This window comes from Chelonia mydas, chromosome 2, assembly GCF_015237465.2.
Source record: "Chelonia mydas isolate rCheMyd1 chromosome 2, rCheMyd1.pri.v2, whole genome shotgun sequence".
NCBI classification, from domain to species: domain Eukaryota; kingdom Metazoa; phylum Chordata; order Testudines; family Cheloniidae; genus Chelonia; species Chelonia mydas.
Window position 1 is genome coordinate 57,650,916 of NC_057850.1, and position 25,382 is coordinate 57,676,297.

Genomic DNA, 25,382 nt, shown 5'->3' on the forward strand with positions numbered 1-25,382 from the left:
TTCCCAAACATCAACTGAGGAGAAATTTTTTTTTTAAAAACAGGCAAATGTGGTAGTAAACCTGTAAAAGCTGGCAATGGTTCTCAGTGGCAATTAAGTATTTTAAATATGCTTAACACACTTTTAAAATTGACTACATTTCAAGTTGAAGGCTGTCTATTTTAAACACACACTTTTTTCAATAATACAGTATTAATTTTGTCTCATCTATCTGCTTTTGTTGTTCATATTTCAAGTTTTAGTAGCTCTTAAATATTGTGCTGCTAAATTATTCTAATCATTAAAAATGTTAGCATTTGTGACACTTTAGAGAAGAAAACACCTAATTTCCTAAGACATCTGTTTAAGGATTTTTTTTTCTTTCTAATGAAAATATTTGCAGGCTTAATACGGTTTCTGTAGCTGTGGCTTGATAGTCACCATGTGTGCTGCAATCTAGAAGGTTTGTTTGTACATTTGGTTTTTAAATAGGGTTACAACTGTCACAAACTGGGTGGATAAGAGTGCTTTGTACACATACAAATCTGTTTTTTTGCTCCTGGCATCTCAGCAGTTATTCCTGTGGAACTGAGATTCAGTTTTTATCATTTGAATAATGAGACTCTGAAATGGTTCCCAGTATAATGTCAGATAGTAGAATTCTGATCTTGAAGTTTTGACCCAGAATCATGAGCAATATTAGGGTATGGACTCCCTAATCTTATTTTAATAGTCTTTAACATCTTCTTATTGAGCATGTAATGTTTTGATCAAAAAAGGGTTTTGTATCTTTAAGACAACAAAACTCGTGTATGTTATGCAAAGAATGTAACTTTCTTCCTGTGATATGTTACTCTTTGTTGTCTTATTAAAGCCTAGTCTTGCTATTCCTGGGCATATTAGAGCTGACTGACGTAGTCTCACATGTAAGCAGCTCAATGACTGGCTATATTAAGAGATTTAGCCTATGGGAATACAGAAAGTAGAAGCCATTTTATATTGTTGATCTCAGATTATACAATTTTTTATTATTATTATTATTTATTATTATTTTTTGTTTGCTTGGAATCATTGTTTAAAGCTGCCAGCACTGTGATACTTGGGTTTGTTAGAGTTGAAGTTTTGAATAACTGAAAGGAAGTTTTTTACCTTTCAAGATTCAGGTGGAAACTAAAGAATGTGCTCTTAAATATCTGTCTGTAACACAGAACATGAATGTTAGCCATTTATTTGATTGTTACAGTGTGTGTTAAAGAGCTGCTGCTACCCATTTGCAGCCTAATGTGTTTATTACACAGTCTTCCCAGTGGCAACTTGAAGTGTCTCTCAACTAAAAAATTCATGAGCATTTATTGGCTTTCAGTCTGAAAATGGAATATGTCTTCTTGTTACTGTCTAATATACCACTTTAAAGCCATTATGCAAAAGTAAATGTAAGAGAAAAGCATACTGAGGAAGAAGGAACCTTTAGCTTAAACATTTGTTTATAGTCTGCTATAGCTCTTGGACTGAACAAAAATATGAGGCAGGTGCTGGAGCCAACTTTCCCAGAGTTACCCAGAGTGAGGGATGAATGTTCTTACACCTACATAAACTCCATTACGTTAGCTAATAACTAATATTCCTCTCTTTATTCCTTGTTTGCACAGTGCATATATAAAGTCACATTTGGTAATAGTTACCATAAACCTTTTTTAAATGTTACTGCTTTCCTTTAAAAGAAATTGTATTGTCTAAGTAAAAACATTGAAGTTACTTTCAGATAGAAGTGGCTAAATATACAATTAACAGGGACACCTATAATCTTTCAATATAAATGCTTAAAAATTAGGTTCACAAGTTTTGCTACTTAACTATTATGTGTACTTGCAAGAGTATCCCTGTATGAATTGTGGTAATTTTGAAGCGTGAAGGTTTTGAGTAGTTACAGCTGTAGCAAAAATAGTAAAGTTTTATGGAATACAATAGACCATTTTGTTGAATAAATCAGTTTGTATTCCTGGTATGTAGTATAACACAGCCAACTTTTATATTAGACATCTTGCTTGTTTTGGCAGAATTGTTTGGTTTCGGGTGTGTCCTAACTCCATACATTTTCTGTGGTAATAGATGGCTGTAATGAGTTGGTTGTAGAGTATGTGGTTTGCAAATAGGGGTGTGTGGACGAGGGAGGAGTGCTTAGTGAATCCAGACCTTTATTTTCTATTACATTTTTTAGTAGTGTGGCAGTGGAGGTTTTAGATTCAGTAAGCTGTTTGCAATAAAAATCACCTTGGTTTAATTTTGACAGATGATATTTAGATGCTTCTGATTTTTTGTTTATTTGTTTCCTTTGATTTCTACGCCAGCTCACTGGTTCCCAAATCCCTGTCTGTGCCTTTCTTGTTGCTGTGTTTTCATAAGAGCAGCGCAATAGAGCGCTCACGTGCAGAGGAACTCTTTGAGCTGTTCTAGGGTTGGAAGCTGTGTGTGTTTTACACACACCCCCACACCCCCCCCCCACACACACACAGAGTATATTCTCGCAGTCAGCAGCCTCAGACTGCTTTTTATAACTCTGAATGTGTTCTTCATTAAAGAATATATACCAGGAGCCAGAAGTGCTCTATGCTCAAAAAATTGAATAATTGTGGTGAGTAAATGATTGTGTGCAAGGCATGATTGTGTGGCTAGAGCACTGGAGCAAAGAATCAGGGACCTGGGTCCAACCCTTCTTCTAATAGTGACTTCCTGTGAGATCTGGGAAAGTTAGTAGCTGGTACACTCGTGATTTCCTGTTTTCAGGAGGTAGAAATGTGCAGTATCATACCTCCCTATAGTCTCAGTTTTCATAGGACTTCCCTGCTTTGACCCCCAAACTTGCTGTTCCAGCTGAAGGGCAGCTTGCCCCAAGCCTCACGTTTTGAGAGGGTCCCCAAACCTGAGTAATGTTACTGCATGGTGCATAGGGTCGCAGCACCACTCATGTTTGACCTCTCTGCCCCTCTCTAGTTGGAGACAGAAGAGTGGACGGGCCAAACTTGAGTAGCATTGCATCCTATATTAGCTACTGGAAATGTTGGGAGGTATACAGTATATGCAAAAATTTAAAATATTTCTGTTTCCATATTTTTATACAGATTTAGATAAATTAGCTGATGAAACACAGTGCTTACATTCTTTTTTAAAAAAAAGTTTGGGGAGCAAGAAGCAAGTTTCATATGGCTTCCCACTTTTTTCTGGTTTGTGCAAAAGAGCTCATAATGTACTTGAATAGAGTTGAAGCAAGAATGTAGCCTTCTGGTGGTGTGAACTCTAAAGCAGAAAAGTATAAGAAAACTGATGTAGCTGTTACAGTTTACTAATGTAATTATTCTTTGTACTGTGGGACTCAGAACAGTTTAAATTAGACTGTTGGAAAATTTTAACCAGAGCTTGCATTTAAATTGTAAGCTTCTTTGATCAAGAACTGGGTACACTGCAGAATACACCAATAATGGTAATAAATAAGTACTGTATTTAGCAATTAAATCTGTATTTAATGTCAGGGTCTTGGTGGGATGCAGTTCTGTTACTTGCTTACCTGTCATGGTGCTCTGCCTTTTGTTTGCTTCTCTTCATCGTGAAGCAGTAGTTCTTAAGGTGTTATCCCCATCTATTCTATAACTGCATTTTAGGCTTATAATAAATCTGATAATTTAACAGGCCTTGTTTGGAAGAGGACCTGCACTGATAAGAGATAAAATGCACGTTATCTTCTTTTACATTGACTCTGGATGATTAACTGGATTCAGTGGTGCTGAGGTTCAGTACTGGAAGCTCTAAGCTATTTGCTGTTAGTTGATGGCAGATGATGAAAATGTAAGGGTGGAGGAGGCACTAAAGACTTGTGTAATTGATTTGTGCTGGGTTTTTTGCTTCCTGCCTGTCTTTTCCATGAAACCCCTTCCCCCCCTCTTCCCTGTGTTTTATTTTTAGTTTGTTGTTGTTTTTTGACTTGAAAGATGAATGTGTTTAAAACACCACTTTATGCTCTTTGCACTATCGGGTTAAAACTTTTTGTGTGTGTGTGCATTCTAACTTACAGTGGTTGCTGGTAGAGGATGTGAAGGAGGATGTGCTGTCACAATGAAAGCAGAAACTATTGTTTTGTTGTTGATAAGAAAGAATGAATTTAAACCTCTTGCCAGCTCTGTCCTTTCACAACCTCCCAACATCTGGTAGAAACTAGATTGCTCTCAATGACTATAATTACTAGCACATACTGCCCAAGAGTTTACTCATGTTATTTTCTGTTTTTGTGATTTGCATTTAACAATCAGAGAAATGAGACTGAAATTAACAAGAATTTTTAATGCTCACACCCATGATGCTGAAACAGATTGGATGGGGAAATGTACGCTCTGTATTTTAAACATTCGTTTCTTTTATAGGATAAATATAAATTCCCATATATTGAGTTGAGATAAAATCCATTAGAAACACTGAAGGTAAAATTCTTGATTACCCTTTTAGTGGGATATTGAATCCCAGATTTGGAATACAGTAAAGCGCTCCGAACTGCTCAAAGTTAAAAAGAGGGTGCCTTGGTCTTGTGCTGTAGTTTATTCTGACAAGGCACTGTAATGAATGTCTTGCAAAACAGGGTGCCTTTTCTAATTTACTAGCATTGTTATGAAGCTTTTATTTCATTAATAAAAATGCCATCCTTTCGACCTCAGTAACTGCCAGCATTTCTGTTTTTAATCCCAACACTCTCTTAAATTTCCCTCCACTAGTTCCCAATTCAGTTTGCCCTTCTCCTGTTCCCAGCTAAAGAGAATAAACTTGAACCTCTTCACCTTGACCTTCATAACTTGCTTGTGAAGTTCATTTTGCTAAGAACTATACTGGAGTTATAATTAAAATGAAATATAATACAAAGATCAGTGTAAATCAGAATGTGGTAATGATTTTCTTGGAGTAAGGCTCGTCTGGAGATGGTTAGTTCAAACTGCATAATTTAGAGAGAACTTTATTTTTCTTAACAAATTCCACTTCTGAATGTCTTTTTGCATTATAATCCATATGTTCTAGTCCTCTATTTTAGAGGAGCTCTATAGGAGGAGCCATTAAATTAATTGTTTCTTAAAAAACAAACTGAACTGTTCAATTATTTTAAAGTAACTTTTACTTACAGCTGTCCCTCTAGAAATTCCTGAGAGCTGGGGGAGAAGAGGGGGATGAAGTGAGCAGTGCTTAATTGGTGCTGCTTCTGCTGTCATGATAATGTGCTGTAACTGACTCTATGGAAATTTTGTCTGAATAAAAAAACTGTAAGATTTGGTCTTGTAGGTAGTTCTGCTCTCAGTGACTTTGGTTTGAGTTCCCATGTATCCAGGACAGATTTAGGGCTTGCAAGTTTGAATTCTGAGTTTTCTGATCTGGTATTTACTGGTACAGGCAATGGTGTTTTGAGAGAGACTAGGAAGAACATTTTAAAAACATATGGTTAAAATTTCTAGATTCCCCCCCTCCCCCCCCCAGGTTAGTGTCTAAGGAATTTATACTGAAAAGCTTATTTTAGTTGTAGTGTTTTTCAGTTGGGGACCATAGCTTTCTATGTCTTCTGTGAAATTCCCAGCATAACTTTGGTTGCTATAAAAATTAATAACAATAAATAACCAGGAAGGAGGAGGTGGTATATAGGATAATGAATATGGGCAAGAGATTTAATGTTTGGGGGCTGAAGGGGGGAGGAATGCTTGTAGATTGTGGATTTCCAGAGAAGGCTTTTTAAAAACTTTATGATGATTTAAAAAAAAACAAACAAATTCTCCACTTACACAAATAATTCATTCAACGAGCAAGCTGATAATACTGCGACGAAACAAATTTAGTGGTTTGTAAACCTATCCTGAGTAGGTGAAAATAAAATACAAACTATTTTTTCAAAACTATTATTATATTTAACTTGGGGGAGGAGGCAGAAGGTAGCTAGTTTCCTGGTAAATGATACCACATTTTCCTTGTATCGGTTTACAGGGAGATACAATTGTAATTTATATGGTTCCCTCCAAAGAACTGACTGCAAAGACTCCAGTGGAATTCCTCTAGAATTACACCAGTGTCATTCTGAGAGCAGAATCTGACTTGGCAGGGTGTGCTGTCTCAAACTGAACTTTAGTCCCCCAGAAATAGTTTGTTTTCTTAGAAGTAAGCTCAATACCCTATATGAGGTGATCTCCCTTGTACATATTCTAATTTGCTTTTTCATGTTTTCTGAGATCCCACCTGTATCCTTCCCGTTTATTACTTTTCAGGATACCCACTGAAAGTCTGAAAATCATTCTGTGATTTTATGTATTTGTGTAAAGGAATTTCTCTGAAGATAGCATTTACCTGATTCCTACTCTTGGAATTCGTACTTATAACATTAAGTAGGCAGGGACTCCCCTAAGCTTTCAAAAGTTTTTGGACGCTTTGAGGCATCAGTTGAGTTTCATGCACAGACCAAATAATATCTCAAATGTTCTGCTTCCATGTTTTTCTGACCCTGATCAGTGAATAAGGTTCCTATTGGAATGGAGCCATCATCATACACGTTTTGAAATGATACTGCCTCAAATCATCTTTAGTTAGTGCCACAGTTCTCTTAGGGGTATATTAGGTACGTTTCTCTTTCCTTGGCTCACTTCTAGCAACTGAGACTCCTTTGCAGGCTTCTCTTACAGGGCTTAAATATGCTGCTAGTACAGCAGTACTTTGTGAATGTGCTTGCAATAAAGATCGATTATATTAGCCACCCCAGTATTGCAGTACACTTCAGTAGAGAGATGATCCAGGAATTATTCTGGTGAAATTCTATGGTCTTTGTTATACAGGAGGTCAGACTAGATGATCACAATGGTCACTTCTGGCTTTGGAATCTATTAATTTGTCTTGGGAGGCAGTGTGCACATTTGTACATATCTTCAGCCAGACTCATTGTGACTGACACTCTGAGTTATGCTATAATTTCATGAAAGGTGGTAACCCTTTCCAGATCAACCAGCTTCTTCAAGGGCTTGTCTTGAGTATATATACACCAGAGATCGGCATCTTTTGGCCCTCAGCATCTGTTGGCCCATGCCTGTGCTCTCAGTTCCCTTGGATCCACCTCTCGAAGGCATAAAAGGGCAGAGCAGCACCAACTACTTCTCAGTTCCTTCTTACCTCCAATAGCTGAAAGAGAACTGTAAGCAGTGTCCTTTGACTCTTACATATTTGTATAGCTAGTTCTAAAAATTGTGTAAATATCTTTTAGGATAGTTATATTAAAGTATATACAGTTATGTTAGTGTTGGTTATTAGGTTTCCTACTGAGTAAGATTTTTGCCCTTTTTTCTGTTACCCTGTACCGGGTGCTCATGGCTGAACAAACAAGTGAGGCAGCTATGCCTCTTAATAATAGCCACTCAAAAAGTTTGTTGTTTAGGTGAGGGGCACATCATGAGCAAATGCTCTATTTGCTGTTTGTTTTCAAAATGAATTCAGAAAGTGAGACACCCACTTGAAACATTTTCTCTTGGATAAATCTTTGAGACCTGCCCCAGATCCAGGTAAACAGGAGCCACTGTCCAGCAATCTTCTTCCAAGAGTACACTGGTGAGCACTGGCTCTGCTTCCAGTTCCTGGGCTTCTCCCTCTTCAGTATACTCTGCAGCAGTTCCACCTCCCAAGTCCTTGTTTGAGAGGGGTAAGACATCAGTACTTTTTCAAAAATCATAAGTGCAGGTCACCATCTGAGGGACCTCTAAGAAAAAGAGGCAGAGATCACCTTACTCAACCTTGTCAAGGGATAGCACAAGGCCTGATTATGGTCCCTCTGCCAAATTGATGTGTACCAGCTAAAGAACAGCCCCTCACAGTTGTCTGCACTATTGGTGCAATGCTGCTTTCTGGGCGCTTGGCATTGACAGTAGAGCTATCCATATCAGTATTGGCTCCATCAACACAAATGTCATCTGCACAGTCTGTTCCGGCTCCAAGGGTCTCTAGTTTAAGGTCAGTGGTACCAACTCTATTGGCAGCAAGAAATTTGATGGTGTCCACCCTTTCATCACCAGGGAGAATTCCAATGTCAGTACTGAGTGCATATACACCTGTAAGAAATGTCCCTACCTGAACTATGTTTTCCACAACTCTCCCACCTCTTGTTGGGTGGAGGGAGCTTCAGGAAGTCTCCACGGTTTTCCAAGTTACATTAAACCGCTTCAGGCATTGCTTGTTCATTTGAATTAGAGAATTTATGGAAATTTCCCTTGAGCATTTTGGTCTCCAAAACTGTAAACTAGCCTCTTTAGAAATGAAAAAATAACCTATCTGTATTTTGACTTCTCTGAAGATCTTGATTGGCTGGATTCCATCATGCCAAACGCTTTTGAAAACCACCTTTTTGGTCATTCTGTTACATATATAAAAATATACCAATTCTGACATAAATTATGCTTGAAGTTTGATTCTCACTTGTCAAGGAACAGAATAATTGAACAGTCCATCAGGCATTCACTGGCAAGTTTGTCTGTGCATAGGACACAACTGATGGTACAGGGCTGTAATGGCCACTTGCCCCTTGTAAGCACCTCCTGCTGGCCAGGTTCTTGCCTGCACTCTCTACTGTGCAGTAGGTCTTCAGCAACTCAGACCTCCAGCTGAGTCACACATGGTCTGTATGTGAAACAAACAAAACAGACCCCTTCTGTGGTAACCCAATCCAACAAACGGTTGGCCCTCTCCAAGGCCCTCAGTCCCGTCTCTGGGCCTGATTAATGTAACCACTTCAGGTATTGCCCCCTTCTCGGGCTCCAAACGAAACTTGTTGCCTCCTCAACCTTTGGCCACTCTGCCTGTGGCTGGTAGGGGGACCTGGGCCCGTCCACTATTCTGGGTCTCAACCCAGGGACCCATGACTAACAGCCATATGCTGCTTCCTTCACTAACGGCTATTATTACATTCCCTGGGCTGCTTCCTACTCTGTCCCATCAGCTTCTTGAGTCCTGGGCCTGTTCCCTGTTTAAGCAGGGTCTCTCCCAGGCCTTCTTACCTAGAGAGTCTGTTAACAGTTTTTGCCATGGGCGGTGCATATCATAGGCTGTGGGAAGCTATGCCGCCCCAAACTGCCCGGCGTGGCCCCACCCACACTCTGCTCGGAAGGCCCACTCCGGCTTGCCCTTCCTCTTTGGCCCCAGCCCAGGCAGGCTGGCTGTTTCTAGGGAAGCATGCTTGGGCTAGGGTGGCCGTGGCCGGGACTTGGGGTGGCGGGGCTGCTCGGGGGGAGGGGAGAGCTGCCGGCATTGCCTGCCCTGTGTTCAGGGGAGGAGGGCTGGGGGTGCTTGGGGGCATGCACCGCCCGCCTGACGCTTGGGGAAGGAGCTGGCAGCCATGGGAAGGGGCGGCTCTGTGCTTCAGCAGCAGAGGGGAGGGATGGGGCCAGCTGGGGGCTAGCCTCCCTGAGCTGGCAGGTCACCCACTGCCCATGGTCTTTGCCCTGTTTTCTCACGGTTCTTTCTCCCAGGCCTCTGTGCCTGGAGAGCTTCACAGTCCTATCCCTGTTTAGGAAGGGTTTCTCCCCAATCCCTTTACCTATGGACTCTCCCAGCCTTCCACTCCTGGTCCCAGCCAGTGACTGCTCTGTCCAGCTGCTGCAGTTTCTTCAGACACCCAGGAGCACCATTCTTCCTTCTCTGGCTCCAGCCAGCAACTGAGCTGTCCAGGTCCTGCAACTCCTTTCATATGAGCCTGCTAGGCTCTGATTGGCTGCCTCCCCTTCAGCTTAGAGAACCCAGCTCTACTGCCCTTTCTTTGGGGGCATGGTGTGATAGGGACTGCAGGACCTTCCAGAGGGCCCCAACGGACCCGGTACACCCTATCACAAGGGCCAAAAATTTTAAGTGCTAGCAAAGGGGACCCCGACCTGTCTTGTGCTAGAACCCGATCAAATGATGTCTCCAGTGATGTGGAATTACAAGTAGTCAGTTAGCCGTTTCTAACTGACAGTAGCAATATTTGACAGTAACATGATTAAAAGTTCTGCTGTTGCAAACCAGATAGTTTAATTTTGTGTAAGGACAGATAATTTTAGATCTGGATCGTGACAGTCCTAAAGCTGTTTAAGAAAAATAAACACAGGTGACCATCTTTATTTCTTCCTATATGTGGAAAGTTGGCCAGATTTTTTGCACCATTTTTATTGTATTTGTTAAGGGAGGGCTCCACTATTAAAAAAGAGGACTAGTTTGTTTTTAAAAAGTGTACTGCATATCCTGCTAATACTTCTACACAATACATGTGGGCAAAAGCTTATTCGGATGGTTGGCAAAACTTGAATATTACTTAATGCCAGATTTAGTATAGCATCTCTAAAGGCCCCAAAGCTTTTGTTTCCTGGATGAAAATGTGACTGTATAAATATCTCAGAAATCTACAAATCACTGTATCAAACAATTCAAAATTCCCCCCATAGTTAATGTACCAGTTTTTAAGCATCATGATAGAATAACAAGCACTACTAAGTTACAGGTTTCGGAGTAGCAGCCGTGTTAGTCTGTATTCGCAAAAAGAAAAGGAGTACTTGTGGCACCTTAGAAACTAACAAATTTATTTGAGCATAAGCTTTTGTGAGCTACAGCTCACTTCATTGGATGCATAGTGAGGTGTAGCTCACGAAAGCTTATGCTCAAATAAATGTGTTAGTCTCTAAGGTGCCACAAGTCCTCCTTTTCTTTTTTCTAAGTTATAGAAACTAAAGAAACCCCCAGTCACATTTTCATCCAGGTTTTCTAGTAGGAAATTGAGCCCAGCAATATGAGATTGCAAAGAGAAGCTGCCTTTTCTTTTCTCACAAAGTAGACAGCCACAAGAACTCTAGTCTTAAGACAGTGCAAAGCTGCTTTAGAGGAGGCTTAGTCTTTTGCTACTTCAGCCCCAAGGACTAGGGGTGAAAGTCACCCTCATGCAGAGAGCCCTTATGAAGTTTATACATGACTTAAACCTCTCTACTGCCCTTTTCTGGGGTGGGTTGAGGCAGGGCCACAAGGCTTCCAGCAGGGGGCTTCTGGACCTAGTCCACCCCATCACAGGGGGTCTGTCCAAGGGGCTGGTACCCTGGTGCCCCCTGCGCACCCCCTGAAACTGATTGGTGGCTCCCCGGGAGGCCACAGATGTCTAGTTGAGAAACTACTTTTCTGGAGGATGCTGGTGGTGTGCAGATGCGGATGTAGATTCATATAAAAGGTGGAGTTCAGATGGCAGGTCAGATACAATTTAATTACTGTGGATGTGGATTGAATGTGGATCTACATTTTTGTATCCGCTCAGGGCTCTGCTGATTCTTCACTGGGGCTTCTAGGTGTTACTGTGACACAAATATTACCAGTGTGTGTGTTGCTCTAGTGCATTATGGTTTTACAGGTTATTTGCCCTCTGAAGTACATTTAATTTTGGATGTAGAGTTATTAAATCTATGTTAATTGGTTATAGCAGTTGTTATTGTCATACTCATTCCATGATACCACATGCAGACTTGTGTAAGCTTGATATTTTAACTTTTTAACTAAAGCTACATGTGTCCCCTTTTTAGGTCAGTTCTGTTTCATTTCTGATGTATTTTTCTTGTTCTGACACTATATTTTTTCTGCAAAAAGGAGTACTTGTGGCACCTTAGCAACTAACCAATTTATTTGAGCATAAGCTTTCGTGAGCTACAGCTCACTTCATCGGATGCATGTAGTGGAAAATACAGTGGGGAGATTTTATATACACAGAGAACATGAAACAATGGGTGTTACTATACACACTGTTGATTGGAATTAATTTGCAAACTGGATACAATTAACTGAGGCTTGAATAAAGACTGGGAGTGGATGTGTCATTACACAAAGTAAAACTATTTCCCCATGTTTATTCCCCCCCCCCCCACTACTGTTCCTCACACGTTCTTGTCAACTGCTGGAAATGGCCCACCTTGATTATCACTACAAAAGGTTCCCCCCTCCCCGCCCCCCACTCTCCTGCTGGTAATAGCTCACCTTACCTGATCACTCTTGTTACAGTGTGTATGGTAACACCCATTGTTTCATGTTCTCTGTGTATATAAAATCTCCCCACTGTATTTTCCACTACATGCATCTGATGATCCTTCGGGGGGAGGGGTAGCTCAGTGGTTTGAGCATTGGCCTGCTAAACCCAGGGTTGTGAGTTCAATCCTTGAGGGGGCCATTTAGGGATCTGGGGCAAAAATTGGGGATTGGCCCTGCTTTGAGCAGGGGGTTGGACTAGATGACCTCCTGAGGTCCCTTCCAATCCTGATATTCTATGATTCTATTCTATGATTCTAAGTGAGCTGTAGCTCGCGAAAGCTTATGCTCAAATAAATTTGTTAGTCTTTAAGGTGCCACAGGTACTCCTTTTCTTTTTGCAGATAGAGACTAACACGGCTGCTACTCTGAAACCTATATTTTTTCCCTCTTTCCTGGTTCAACCTTGCAAAATTGCCATTGAAATTCATCAGTCCAGGCACAAGATTCTCTTGTGTTTTACTTGGCCATCGAAAAATTTATTGTAGGGAAGTTGTTGTGTAGATTTTGAAAGACTACAAATACAATATTTTTATTTTCATAGCATCTTTCAGGGAAACTATATCACAAAACACTTTACAGTGTTAAATGGATTTGCAAAGTGAAAATGAAGTCGCATATGGAGAGAGAAAAAAGTATAGACAAGAAGAAAAGATGTCCATCCATTCTGACCCTTTCCCCCCTTCTTTTTTGTAGTTGCTGATATGTGTTCAAGATGAGTGGGATAGGAGAAAATTCCTCTGACCCATCCAGGGCAGAGTCAAGAAAGCGCAAGGAATGCCCTGATCAGCTTGGACCCAGGTAGATAACTTGTGTTTTGAAGAAGTGGTTCATTAATATTTTGAAGAAGTAAATGACTACATAAAGGCTAAATATTCTTCTCTTTCTAGAATTGTCTGTGTGGCTCCTACTCTAGGTGTGCATGCATCCCGTGCACAAGATTGAAATCTCTGAATGCCAGTTTCTGTCAGGGCACACCTGCACCCTGTGTGCCTCTCTAAGCTTCCCTTGTTAGTGCATAAAGGGCAAAATGGCCACAGTTGTCTCTCAGTTCCCTCTCCCATTCATAGCAGTGAGACAGAACCAAAGGATCATTTGGTAATAAATATCTAACAGTTGTTGATATTTGTTTACAGATAACATCAATGTCTAAAGAAAACCATTACTTTGGGAAAGCATGTCTACCATTAATGCATACAGACTTCTTTCACCACAACATTTCCAACATTTATCCCCATTCAATCTCTATGGTTTGTTTTTTTTTTAAATCTGACTGGTATAAGAAACCATTGAAACAGTATTTTAAAGAAATATTCTTTGACCATGCGACAGATTGAGGTTGCTGTTCCTCTTTTTCAGATCAAATCCTATTCCTCTGGTGTAATTTGTCTATCCAGGTCCTTTTCCCAGTGTATCATATATGGATATTTTTTGTTAAGAAAGTTATCTGTAAAGATTAATACAAATTAGTTATATTTTTTCCCCTAATTGACCAGACGCCATCACTTCTATTAACATGAGCTTTTTGTATAAAACAACTTACTGCCTAACTTGAAAGTACTGGTACAAAGGGAGAGTGGGCCATTTCAAGTTAGTTTTGATCTCTAAATAGGTTCGAAAAGTTTCTTTACTGAATAGCTGGCCAAAAATATTCATTCCATGGTTCTCCTAATCTTTAAAACTGTGTGGTTCATAATTTGAGTTAAGATCTGGATTATTTGCAATGGGTATCATTGATGAGGGAGAAAAGTTTATCTTATATCTAGTTCTGTCCCTAACCCATGGAGTAGCCTTTGCTAAAGGATATGTATAAATTTCTGGAGAGCATGATTTTTAAAAATTAATCCATGGTAGTCCAGCAATAGTTACACCACCAGAATTTTCTTGTTCAATAAAGACCCAGTGTTTGGCTGAGTTAGAGAGCCCCAGTCCACTGCTAGACTCATAGAAGATTAGGGTTGGAAGAGGCTTCAGGAGGTCATCTAGTCCAACCCCCTTCTCAAAGCAGGACCAACACCAACTAAATCATCCCAGCCAGGGCTTTGTCAAGCCAGGCCTTAAAAACCTCTGAGGATGGAGATTCCACTGCCTCCCTAGGTAACCCATTCCAGTGCTTTACCACCCTCCTAGTGAAATAGTGTTTCCTAATATCCAACCTAGACCTCCCCCACTGCAACTTGAGACCATTGCTCCTTGTTCTGTCATCTTTTGCCACGGAGAGCAGCCGAGCTCCATCCTCTTTGGATCCCCCTGCCCTTCAGGTAGTTGAAGGCTACTATCAAATCCCCCCTCACTCTTCTCTTCTGCAGACTAAACAAGCCAGTTCCCTCAGCCTGTCCTCGAAAGTCATGTGCCCCAGCCCCCTGACCATTGCTTTGAGCTGGCTGACTTATTAGTACCATAGAATATTTGGAACAGCTAGTCCATCCTGGTTTAATTGGTCTGTACAAAATATCTGCATGCAGTTGGTCTTTTCTGGTTTCATATAAATTTTAACAACATCCTCTGTATTCCTGCTAGGATGTTCTCTGGGAGGTTTACATAAAGATTTTGAAACCAAGAAAGATATCCTTGCTGAAATGTTCATTTTGACTAAGGCTATTCTTCCTAACCAAGAAAGTATATACTTCCCCCTCAGCCCTCCAGATTTTTTTCATTTGCTGAAGTCGTGGTTTGACATTTAAATCATAGAGCTCTTCTACACTGTTTGAGATTTGAATTCTCAGGGTTCTTGTACCCAAATGTTTTCTAGAGGAATGACTTCTGAGAATCTGGCAAATTGATAGCTAGCATTTCAGATTTGGTGTAATGTACTTTAAATCCAAATGCTTTCCCAAAGTCATGGATTTTCTTAGACACTAATTTTAGGGAAACTTTTGTGTTAGATAAAAATAATATATCAGCATATATAAAGCTATTTTCTGATGTGTTCCTTCAAGTTTTATTCCTGTGATAAATTCATTATTCTTTATCCACTGTGCAAAAGGCTACATGGCCAATGCAAAAAGTAAAGAAGACAATGGACATCTTTTCCTACTCCTTCTGTGTAATTCAAACAGGGCAGATTTAATGCTGTTGAATTGCACCACTGCTTTTGAATTGATATGAAGAACGTTTATCCATTTAAGGAACTAAGGGGCCAATGTTCATCTGGGACAGGACTTGAAACAAAAAGCTCTACTCTAGTCAGAAGCTTTCTGTGGATCAAGTGATGATAAAAAAAAATGGATCTTTTTGATCTGGCATTATGGATGATTCCAAGTACTCTCCAAATATTGTCTGACATTTATCTATCCTTAACGAATACAGTTTGATTTGGGTTTATATTAAGACTGTCGATTAATCGCAGTTAACTCATGTGACTGACTAAAAAAAAAAAAAGAATCGCGATTAAAAAATGAATCGTGATTAATCGCACTGTTAAAAAATAAAATACCAATTGAAATTTATTAAATATTTTGGATGTTTTTCTACATTTTCAAATATATTGATTTCCATTACAACACAGAATACAAAGTGTACAGTGCTCACTTTATATTATTATTTTTGATGACAAATATTTGCACTGTAAAAATGATAAAAGAAATAGTATTTTTCAATTCACCTCATACAAGTACTGTAGTGCAGTCTCTTAGTCGTGAAAGTGTAACTCACAAATGTAGAATTTTTTTGTTATATAACTAAAATAAAAAATAAAACAATGTAAATCTTTAGAGCCTACAAGTCCACTCAGTCCTACTTGTTGTTCAGCCAATTGCTAAGACAAACAAGTTTGTTTTCATTTATGGGAGATATTGCTGCCTGCTTCTTATTTACAATGTCACCTGAAAGTGAGAACAGCCGTTTGCATGGCACTTTTGTAGCTGGCATTGCAAAGTATTTACGTGCCAGATATGCTAAACATTCATAGGCCCCTTCATGTTTCAGCCACCATTCCAAAGGACATGCTTCCATGCTGATGATGCTCATTAAAAATATAATGCGTTAATTAAATTTGTGACTGAACTCCTTGGGGGAGAATTGTATGTCTCCGGCTCTGTGTTTTACCCGCATTCTGCCATATATTTCATGTTATAATTGTGTTGGATGATGACACAGCACATGTTCGTTTTAAGAATACTTTCACAGCAGATTTGACAAAATGCAAAGAAGGTACCAATGTGAGATTTCTAAAGATAGCACTCAACCCAAGGTTTAAAATCTGAGAGGGAGAGGGTATGGAGCATGCTTTCAGAAGTCTTAAAAGAGCAACACTCCAATGTGAAAACTGCAGAACCTGAACTACCAAAAAAGAAAATCAACCTTCTGCTGGTGGCATCTGACTCAGATGATGAAAATGAACGTGCGTCAGTCCACTCTGCTTTGGATCATTATCGAGCAGAACCCGTGATCAGCATGGACGCATGTCTTCTGGAATGGTGGTTGAAGCATAAAGGGGACATATGAATATTTAGCGCATCTGGCACGTAAATATCTTGTGACGCCGGCTACAACAGTGTCATGTTCTCACTTTCAGGTGACATTGCAGCCCACTTCTTGTTTACATTATCTACTGCAAATTGTAAAACTTGTTTGTCTGAGTGATTGGCTGAAGTAGGACTGAGTGGACTTGTAGGCTCTAAAGTTTTACATTGTTTTGTTTTTGAATGCAGTTACTTTTTGTATGTAATTCTACATTTGTAAATTCAACTTTAATTATAAAAAGATTGCACTACAGTGCTTGTATTAGGTGAATTGAAAAATACTATTTCTTCTAGTATTTACAGTGCAAATAATTCATAATTACAAATAAATATAAAGTGAGCACTGTACACTTTGTATTCTGTGTTGTAATTGAAATTAATATACAGTAACTCCTCACTTAAAGTCATAGAATCATAGAATAACAGAGTTGGAAGGGACCTGTGGAGGCCATCTAGTCCAACCCCCTACCCAGAGCAGGACCAATCCCAACTAAATCATCCCAGCCTGGGCTTTCTCAAGCCTGACCTTAAAAACTTCTAAGGAAGGGGATTCCACCACCTCCCTAGGTAACGCATTCCAGTGTTTCACCACCCTCCTAGTGAAAAAGTTTTTCCTAATGTCCCGGTTAACGTTGTTTTGTTATTACGTTGCTGATCAATTAAGGAACATGCTCGTTTAAAGTTGTGGAATGCTCCCTTATAACGTTGTTTGGCAGCCGCCTGCTTTGTCCACTGCTTGCAGGAAGAGCAGCCCGTTGCAGCCAGCTGGTGGGGGCTTGGAACCAGGGTGGACCGGCAGGCCCCCCCATCAGCTCCCCGCTCCCCTAAGTTCCCTGTGTGGCAGCTGCCCAGAAGGCTATCAATTGCTGGCAGTTCAGCTGTCCCTCCCCCCACTGCCATGTGCTGCTCCTGCCCTCTGCCTTGGAGCTGCTCCCGGGAGCCTCCTGCTTGCTTGCAGGAGGGGGGGAGAAAGAGGGAGGCTAATGTCAGGGTGTCCCCCTCCCTCTTACTCTGCCCCCCACTTATCCCTTCTCCATATAGAGCAGGGTGGGGACATGACAGGGCTCAGGGAGGAGAGAGCAATGCACATCTCTCTCTCTCTCTCTCCCCCACACACAGGGTGTGTGTCTTGTCTGCCATGCTGTCTCCCCTCCCTCCATTCATGCTGCCTTGTAGAGTCTGAGGCTACATTAACAACAATGTATTAACCCTTGAGGGCTCAGCTGAATGCTAGTTCATCATTTAGCAGTAAGGTATTCCCTGGGAAATATCCCACCCTCTTCCACCCTCTAACTTCACCACCTCAACCAAGCTTCACAATCATCGTTGCTGTGTACAGTATTGTGTGTGTGTATATATATTATGTGGTGAAAAAAACTTCCCTGGAACCTAACCCCCCATTTACATTTATTCTTATGGGGAAATTGGATTTGTTTAACATCGTTTCGCTTAAAGTTGCATTTTTCATGAACATAACTACAACGTTAAGCAAGGAATTACTGTATCTGAAAATGTAGAAAAGATCCAAAAATATTTAAATAAATGGTATTCTATTGTTTAACAGTGCGATTAATTTTTTTCATTGCTTGACAGCCCTAGTTTATATAAACTGAGAGTATGGACTGCAGTTGGCTCACTAGTATTTTTGTTAAGTTGTTTATGTCATGAGTCTATAAGAGCTGCATAAGGTAAGGTCTTTTTCAATTTTAGGGAAAACAACAGCTTCTTTTCATAGGTTTGTGGAAGTTTCTTCCCTAACGGAATGGCATTGAAGGCACCCCACAAGGAACCCACTAATACCTTATTAAATACCTTGTAAACTTCACCTGCAAAGCCATCAGATCCTGGAATTTTACCACTTTTTATTCTTCCTATTGCCTCTAAGATTTCCTATTCTGTTATTTCTTTATCCGTAGCACATTTTCTATAAATTTAACCAGTTGGGGTTAATTTTCCTATAAATCTCCCCTTTTTTGTTTTTCTTAAAAAAACTTTTCCTTAAATGTATTCCTTCCCAAAAAACAACAACCCCCAAGCAAACAAACTCACTCCCCTTTTTCCTCCTTGGTGTGCTGTGTCACAATCACTTCGATGGTGGACTCAGACTTCAGGCTTCCAACCTGCCCATCTTGTGACAGTCTCGCCGACCCTTTTAGATTGTTACAACCATGATTAATTTTGAGCCAGTGAGAGCTGTGTGCCTGACCAGTGCCCTGTCCACCGATCCTTCTCAAGAACAAAAAAATCCGTAGACATTCTGCTGATATTATGTATGCCGGACCAATCTATGAAAGACAGTTTTGACCTAGAAGAACAGGCATCAATCTTTTAAGATGGGACCTTCTACTTCCAAGTTTCAATCTCTCTGTGTCCCTATCAGCCAGGATCCAACTCCCAAGACTGGTATAATAAGAAGTCGAAGCTGACAACATTGACAAGTCAAAACCCATGGCTGCCAAAGACCACCTCAGCACCTGTGGCTACTCCAAAGCACTAAAGACTGGTATTGCACTGAGACAAGATAGATCACAGCAGTGGACCAAGCATTGTTTCCGGCAACTATCTTCTTCTCCAAAGAAAGGGAAAGCCTAAGAAGAGCTGTTTGCCTTCACTCTGTTCCTGAGAACTGAGCACAAAGCCCTTTCATGCTACAGAAACAAGCAACATTGGTTCAATGTTTGGCTCACCACCAAAAGGCCCTAGGGCTGCTTTGATACCTACTCAATCTGGTACTGACTCTGCAACACTTAAAATGTCAACTCAGCACCCAGTAGCACTTCTGGACTGTCCACACATATCTCAGAACTGGGGACAAATTCTATAACCAGACCCAAAATCTCACAGCACCTAGGAGTCTACATGTTGGCTGCTAAGTGCTAATGGCAGAGAATGTTCACTACAGATATGAGAAATTCTATTGCAAAGTACGAAGCCCTCCACAAGTAGAATATATTGTGGAAAATATTCATCGGTTAGGAAGTCCCCCTCTCTCTTAGGCATCTCAACATCATCCTCATTGGTCCTATGAGGCGTTCCTATGAACCTCTTTCTGAATGTTCTCTTCACCTTCTTATTCTCAGAACTGCCTTTTTTACTGGCTGTTACATCAGCCAACTGGGTCAGTGAATGCCAAGCCCTCATGGCTGGATCCCGCTCCTTCTACCCTGTTTCACTGAGACAAGGTGATGTTGAGACCTCATCCTAAAGTTATTCCAAGAGTTGTTTCAGATTTCTTTTAAACCAGGTAATTAATCTTCTAGTGTTCTTTTCAAAACTCCAGTCTTTCCTAGCGAAATGCAGATGTTTATTTATAGGACAAAGTCTTTTAGACTTTCCCTCAGTCTTGTTTGTTGTTTGAAATAGTGCTGCTAAAGGGCAAGTCATCTTCTCTCAGAGAATTTCTAAATGGATTACCCAGCTCACTTCAGTCTGCTACCACATGTCTGGCATACCCCTGCCACCAGACATTAAGGCACATTCAACTAAAGCTCAAGATATCTTTTATGCATGTTTCAGAAATATTTCCATATTTGAGATCTGCAAGGTGGCTACTTTGAGTAGTCCCCTCTCACTTAAGCTCTGCACCTATGGCTTGGCTGCAAGATCAGATACCAGCTTTGGGAAGGCAGCATTGCAATCATTTAATTAGTGGCAGCTAGGACTCCTCAGTCCCACCTTTCCGATAGGGGTACTGCCATTCACCTACAGTGGGATCCACAGGGACAAATATATGAAAAGAAGAGAACAGTTACTTACCTTGCAGTAACTGTGTTCTTCAAGATGTGTGTGGGGACCCCATGACCTACCCTTTATGTCTCCTATTTCAGAGACTCATTTGCTGAGATTCTGAATTGGTGAGGGAACTGAGGGACTGTTGTGGCCGCTGTGCCTTTTATACCCGTTGGCTGAGGGGCCTGGGGGCATGCAGGGCATAGGGTCAGCCAGGGCTGATGAAAGGAAAGGCGGGGACAATTTTATTGGGGCCCTGCGCTCAGAGAATCGCCCAAAATATCTGTGTAAGTAAAGTGAAATGGGGACAGGGGGCCCAAATTTCCCTCCATGGGTTTGGGTGTAGCCCCCACAGACGCTGCTGTTCAAAGATGCCAATCTCATGCATGCACATCTAGAGTGGGAGCCACATGGACAAAAGAACCACAGTTACTGGAAGGTAAGTAATCAATCTTTATATTTTTTTCTTATAGGTAAAATAAAGTCCGCACACTTTTCACACTCATTAGGCAATGGCCAACTAAATTCTTATTCCAGCAGGGAGTCACTACACAACTATTCCATTCAGACAAATCTAAGCTGTTGACCCTTGTAATAAATCTAATATTTTTTTTTTAATATTTTTGAGACCCCGCTCATGCAAAGGAGGTACAGTTCATGTTGCCATCTGGATAAAGACAGGGTAGCTTGAGTAAATAGCTTTCTCTGGCACTCACTATGAAGAGGAATTCTTCAGTCATTTCAAACTACAGTGTAGGATTTGCCCTTTTGTCTTTTATTGACATTTTAGAGACTTTTGACATAAAATAATAAAACATTAGCTCAATTACCGTATATACACGTTCGTAAGCCGAATTTTTTTTTTAGTAAAAAAGGGAAGCATCAGAGAAGGGGATTCGGCTTATGAATGGGTATAAAGAGGGGGAGAGGTGGGACACAGCGCCGCCCCCACCCCCACAACAGAGAGGGCAAGGAGAGGCAGCAGAGACAGAAGGGAAGAGGCAGGGCCAGAGTCTCTCCTCTTCTGGCCACACTGCTCTCCTCCAAACCTCCGAAGCAGCTATAGCAGCTCTGGGACTGGCAGGCTGCACCCGCACCTCCCGGCCTCCCGGAGCAGCTCCGGCCAGGCCAGAAACATCCTCCCCTGGCCCACCCCAGGTAAGGTGGGAAGGGATGGGATGGGGAGAGTGTGGGGATCCTGGCCTATGGGAGGGATTACGTGGGGAGCGGTCATGTGGGGAGGTCCCGGGTTGGGGTGGGGTCGTGTGGGGGGTGGTCACAGGGGTTACTCCCCTGACCCCCAGCTTCTTCCTCTTTCCCCCCCCCCCCCCGCCCAAATTTCCTCACCAGTTGCTATCCCCGCTCATCGGGGTAAGTTGCTGGTGGGCCAGGAGATTTTGTTTACTTATGTTTACCTCCATGCCTGCGATGCTTAAGGTAAACAAATGGTCTTGGCCTGCTAGTGGCTTATCCTGATAGGCTAGGAGCCAAAGTTTGGCGACCTCTGAATTATAAGGTCGGCTTATGAATGGGTCATAAAAATTTGCCATTTTTACTTATCCATCTTGCGGGGGGGGACGGGAGGGGTTGGCTTATAAACGAACCAGCTTATGATCGAGTATATATGGTACTTTATTAAAACTGAAAGAATTTTAAAACCCAACTTAGTATTCAGCATTTATGCGAGTGGTTAATCATTGCCTTTCACATGGGTTGGACAATGGAAATAGGTTAGTTGGTTTAACTTTTGTTTCTGGGCAGTTTCACTTTCTCATGTACTAACAAAATGTTGTTTTCCTTGAGTTCTTAACATGGCAGGGAGGTGCATTTGTGTTTTTGTTTAAATTTTTTTTGCATATATTTTTTTTAAAATTTTGAACCCCATCTCCAAAAGCTGACTGCTTGGGAACAAACAAGTGGACTTTTTGTTCACTTTTGTTCACTTTTGAGCTAATTTGTTTATTCTAACATGGACGTTTCTACTCAAGAAAGAGTAGGTCGATGAGGGTTTTTTTTGTTTTATTTCTTTGATGTTGTTAAATCTTCTTCAAGATCCTAATATCAACTTTGAACTGTCAGTCATCAGAAGGTGAACAAACAGTTGTTAAAAATAACACATTTTAACCTCGTCTTTCAGCCCTAAAAGAAGCACTGAGAAACGTAATCGTGAGCAGGAGAATAAATACATAGAAGAACTTGCAGAGCTGATTTTTGCAAATATTAATGATATTGACAACTTTAACTTTAAACCTGACAAATGTGCAATCTTGAAAGAAACTGTGAAGCAAATTCGTCAGATAAAAGAACAAGGTAAGAAGACTAGTTAATTGGCTTTGAATATTTTAATTTCTTTGTTTATTTTGAGGTTTTTGGCAAGCCTGGTATTCACTTCAAATTCTCTTCAATTTATCTGTGGTTATTTAAATCACTAGTGAAGTAGGTAGTGATATAATTTAGGTGAAAGGTGTTAAATATCATTTTTGGTGGTGTCTAAAATAGGCTTGATATAAAATTTAGCCGCTGTCTGGAGGGTGGTGAGAGTGAGTCAGCCTGATGTGTGTATTCATCTTCTAATGGAACTAAATTCCGTGGTATTTGTTTGTCATAGAGTTTAAAGTTGTAATACAGGTGAAAGAGTTGTAATACACAAAAGATGAGCTAGTTCAGCATAAGGAATAATCCAAAAGTGTGGAATATGAAAGTTTTCTTAATTCCAGTTCTTGCTCTCCTTTGCACGGATGAATAGATGTTGTGGACTAAACTATCCCTGTCCCCTAAACTCTAACATCATATCCTGAACTACAATAGATTTAAAAGTACCCTAATCTCTAGTCAGAATTCCATTGTAAATGTTAGACAAGAGAACATGACAGTTTGCTTCCGGGGTTTGTCTAGGAGATCAGCTGTTTCTTTTCTTTTGTAATTTTTTCCTATTAAAGAAAAAACTTTAAGAAACAATGGCTTTAAATGTTTTTTGTGATGCCAGTCAATCTAAGTTGGACCGGCTGGAACAGTACCTTGAATGGATGGAGCCAATTTGTACTCCTGAAGTATGTGCATGTTGCTTTATTTTAGGGCTAAAAGGAGATTATCTCTTTATAATCTGTTTTTGGAGACATTCTTTTAAATTCCATACCCTTTCATCTATATCTTTCACATTATCAATATTACAGGATTCACCGCTTTAACTTTCTTAGGGAAGGTGATGCTCCCTATTCCATATCAAGTGTGTGTGCAAATAAAGAACTACACAGCTGTACATTCTAGGATGCTTAATTGAGGGAGACTCTGCAATAGAATCACCCTTGTAATAGATAGCTAGGATGATATGTAGTTTGATGCAACTGGAGATTGGATTAATGGAGACATGAAAATATGATGATGTCTGTTCTAGAAACCAGATGTCTTAATTAAGAAGTAAGATATTCCAGGATATGTGTTGCATTCGGTTTTCACCACAACTTGGGTGTGATCACATCTGTACTGCATAACAGCAATTTTCTGGCGGCAGGAAACATTTTGTCCCAGTCGGTTTTAAGATATTTTTGTTGGTGCCACCAGAAAAGTTTTACTGTGTAAGAGCAAAGAAACAGCCTATTAGTGTTGCTAACTGTTGTGATTCTATTATGAGCCTTGTGATATTGGATGATTTTCTTATAACCCTGACTCCTGAACCCTTCTGAATATGTAAAAATCTCAGCTTTCATTTAAAAAAAAAAATCCTCGTGGTTGTGGAGAAAATCTTGAAAATGTCACGAGTGTACCCTAATGGCTCAGAAACCAGAGGATAAATACAAATTAGCCCCAAATTTAAATCTCCTGAATTTAAGCCAATCTTGTGATTTTGAGTGCTGTGATTTAAGATATTTTTAATGTGAGGGATTGGTAATACTGCAGATGGGTATCTGGGATTCTCCTGAATTGGTGGGAGGCCAGATTGTAAAGACATTGAGAAAGCAAGTTTCCCACTGTCACATGCCAAATTTAATTCCTTGTTTCTCTCCATTCCTCACATCACAGAAGTAGCCACTTACAGTGTCACCAGAGTCTTTCACTTGCTGTTTGGTTTAAAAAGTTGAATCAGAAATACTGGAAAACTTTTTGTGCAATTCATTTTTTCTCCCGCATATCGCAAATCAGGCAGTGCTTTGGGGAGAGGTGTCTGGATTGTTCATAGAGCAGGTGAAAGGCAATGGCCTTCAGAAAAATCAAGGGAGCCTAAAGAGAAAAAAATTAAAAATATATATTATAGAAATTAAACAAAGAATGCTAAAGGAAGAACAACTGGGAGAAATTAAGCAAAGCAAAAAGAGCTAGTAATATTTTTTGTTACTGACAAAAAGCAGTGTGAATCAACTGTGCCTCTGTCCACTCCCTTTCTACGTAAAGCACCTGAATGGCAGATTGTGTGTCCGTTGACAATGAAGTCGTTATATTTGCTTTGTCAGTAGCTATTTTTCTTATGAAATAATAATCAAATGAATGTTATTTTTAATATGGTTTGATAAACAATGCAGCTTTGCCACCAGTTGTCTTGAATATTACCGTACCAATGGGTCAGCCAGAATACAGTAATCCTAAATGTTATCTTTTAATGACAAAGAGAGCATTTTATTTCATGTTTGAGTAACAATTTATCTCAATGACTTCTCAGAGCTGATTGGCACCTACATTTGATAGGGTGGTTCTGTGTGGGAACATGATTTGCTCTCAGTTTATTTCTGTGGCTAATAGTTGTGGCTGGGATCGTGCCCCCCAATTTTTTTTTTCTTGTGGAGCTACCACCCCCTACGACAGATGGATGTGCCCCATTTTCCACTTTTTTCTCTCTCTAGTGCTTTTCTGACTCTCTCTCTTGCTCTCATTTTTTTAACGGTTTAAAATTTTATTTTTGGTTCTTATTTGCTCTTGCTTGGTGTCTCACTCTCCCTATTCCCACTCAGCAGAAGATAACATGCTTCTTGAAGTGAGGGGAGTCCAGTGGTAGCTTCATGAAGCTACTTGAATATGCTCTTACAGCTTGTCTTGATGCTATGGGAGAAGAGGTGAGACGTTTTGGCCTGTGGGCTGCTAGGGGAGCCTGCATCCTCTTCCATGAACATCCTTAGCTAGATTAATAGATCAATGGATTTATGT

At 40.4% G+C, this 25,382-nt stretch overlaps 1 protein-coding gene across 11 annotated transcripts in view; it reads left to right on the forward strand.

Moving 5' to 3' along the window:
* The window catches only part of NCOA2 (nuclear receptor coactivator 2), a 249,769-nt gene that overhangs the window by 131,208 nt on the left and 93,179 nt on the right, over nt 1–25,382 (forward strand). For all 11 annotated transcript variants that reach the window (XM_043539506.1, XM_037892454.2, XM_037892457.2 and 8 more), the window contains 2 exons: nt 12,751–12,855; nt 22,384–22,556. In XM_043539506.1, the coding sequence (XP_043395441.1) occupies nt 12,770–12,855; nt 22,384–22,556 (259 nt within the window). In that variant the 5' untranslated portion in view covers nt 12,751–12,769. The remainder of the gene's footprint in view (nt 1–12,750; nt 12,856–22,383; nt 22,557–25,382) is intronic.